This window comes from Saccostrea cucullata, unplaced genomic scaffold, assembly GCF_032062105.1.
Source record: "Saccostrea cucullata isolate Sc308-1 unplaced genomic scaffold, CSIRO_AGI_Scuc_v1 ctg14856, whole genome shotgun sequence".
In the NCBI taxonomy this organism is placed as follows: domain Eukaryota; kingdom Metazoa; phylum Mollusca; class Bivalvia; order Ostreida; family Ostreidae; genus Saccostrea; species Saccostrea cuccullata.
The window spans coordinates 1-2,460 of record NW_026926158.1 but is presented as its reverse complement, the minus strand read 5'-3'; the positions used below and the strand labels follow the sequence as shown (position 1 = coordinate 2,460).

Sequence of the window (2,460 nt, the reverse complement as noted above, 5' to 3'; positions counted from 1 at the left end):
TCAAAAACACAGATAGCAAAAATTATAAATTTTGAACTCGATCGATCTTCTTTCTTTCGAGGCATGTCAACATCAACGGTGCTACGTCATCAAGTTATACGTCATCAATTTGAAGTTGCAATCATTCATGTAGTTTCGCCGGGGAAGTCTCAAAGTTTTGTTAAAAGTCGTATGAGATAAATAGAACAATAACTGTGTGATTTGATATTGGCTTTATCAAACTCCTTTGAAATGGTGTATATTCGCTCGGAAAGCCTCGCCAATATACACAATTTCAACTCGTTGGATAAAGCCAATATCAAATCACACAATATAGATATCTTCTATGTATCACACAAGGCTTGCACGTAAGCATATTTTCCTAAATATTTCTACGTGACAAATCCGTGTGATTTACACACCAATAATTCACACAAAACTTAAAAACATTCCTTAAATAATCTTAAAATGGTTCAGGAACCTGCAGTTCAAGTGAAATCCTTGATCTCATAAGGGTATAGAAATCTGATCTCAATTGACTGATAGTGCAAAACATTTCAACTTAATTTATTTTTAGAATATCTTAATTGACTGAAATTGCAAAACATTTTAACTTAATTTATTTTTACAATGTAATTCGTAACATTTATCTACGTTGTTTTGATGAAGATTATTAAAGGCTTCCTGTTGTTCCATTTCTGGTTACATCGTTCTACAGAGTGACTGGTTACATCGTTCTACAGAGTGACAACTTATCACGCACAGGAGTTAGCATCTGTAGCGGGAAGTCTTATAGAAAACTGACAAAATTCTGCGAATTCTTCCCAGCTACATCCTTTGGAATAGCAACACTCGTTCAAAACATTCTTTTTACTTCGCATGTCCATTACTGGAGATAAAAACTTCATTGAGGGACACTTTTCTATAAAAACGCCATTGTCTTCAGAGAATTCTATTAAAAAAAATTTAATTATCTACATATTTCCTAAGATTAAAAAAAACAAGATTTTTAGATTTTTGAGATAAAACAAAGGAAGTACTGACCCCCGTTAATGTGTTTCCGTTTAGCTGCACGCTCCCAGTCTGCAAAGCGTTTCCGGATTCTGTAAATGTCCATCCGACAGGCCAAGTCTACATGTTGATCCAGTTCATAATGACAGACGCGATGACAGTCTGTGTGCCAGAGAGATCGCCACTCGTTCTCTGTCCTGTTAGAATTCAAATCCTCATTAACCCACATTTCAGTATTGCATGCTCGTATAACACGTTTATAGGAAAAAAGGTGTTAAGACATGTATTAAGATTATGGATTTCTTTTCCCAACCTGAATCTGTTTCACTTTGATTATTTCATAACAACCCGTTTTAATATTTCATGTAAATATTTTTCAGACAACATACCGACTTTGTCTAGAGAAAAATATAAAATATAAAAAATTCTCGGACACAGTTAATGATCGGGATTTTTATTTAATAAATTTAATTTGCAATTTTAAAATAAAGTACTGTATCATGGCAACATCATTCATCAAAATAAATTAAAACAAGATGTGTTTGTGAAACACATGTGCGGCAACAAATTTAAAAAACATATTTTTAGCATAAAGGTCACAGTGAAGGTCACAAGGTCATTGATCTTGGTGTCATTTGAAAAATCTTGATTAGTGAAGTATGATACCAAATATGAAGTCTCTATCTTTCATGGTTCAAAAGTTATGGTGAAGGTTCAAAAAAGCTATTTTTAGCATATAAGACACAGTCAAGATCACAAGGTCATTGACCTTGGTGTCATGTGAAAGGGCTTCACTAGTGGAGTATGCATGCAAAATATTAAGTCTCTATCTTTCTTCGTTCAAAAGTTATGGTGAAGGTTAGAGCCATAAAAGCTATATTAAGCGTATAGGCCACAGTCAAGGTCACAAGGTCATTGACCATGCTGTCTTTTAAAAAAGCTTAATAAGTGTTGTATGTATACCAAATATCTCTATCTTTTATGGTTCAAAAATTATGGCAAAGGTTAAAGTTTTCAAAAAACCCCTCTATTTTTAGCATATAGGTCACAGTCAAGGTCACAAGGTCATTAACCTTGTGTCATTTGAAAGAGTTACATTAGTGGAGTAGGCATGCCAAATATGAAGTCTCTATCATTTATGGTTCAAAAGTTATAGCGAAGGTTAAAGTTTGCAGACAACAGACAAACAGACAGATAGGACAAAAACAATATATTTATTTTTGATCCCGGGGGCATAAGAAAAAAAATTAAGACAATTATGTATCTCAATGTAGTCTACGTGAATGCCCCATTATATTAAAATCAACTAAAACTGTGTAGAGTAGCATTTTGAGAGGTTTTCAAAAAAAAAAAATTTTTTTTAGTAACCACAGCAACAATGTTCATCCAGATAAAAACGATAATGTATTAGTAATTTTTTAGTGTAGTCTACTTGTGTGCCAAGTTATATTGAAATTAGACCAAAACTGT

At 33.1% G+C, this 2,460-nt stretch overlaps 1 protein-coding gene across 1 annotated transcript; it reads right to left on the bottom strand.

Annotated features, from left to right (window-relative positions):
* Window positions 1-642: 642 nt before the first annotated feature.
* On the bottom strand, window positions 643-1,219 carry LOC134270960 (probable insulin-like peptide 7). Its single transcript, XM_062753226.1, has 2 exons — window positions 1,024-1,219; window positions 643-931 (listed from the first exon to the last, which is right to left on the bottom strand). The coding sequence occupies exons 1-2, from the start codon at window positions 1,217-1,219 to the stop codon at window positions 735-737; spliced, it is 393 nt and encodes a 130-aa protein (XP_062609210.1). The 3' UTR covers window positions 643-734.
* Window positions 1,220-2,460: the final 1,241 nt, after the last annotated feature.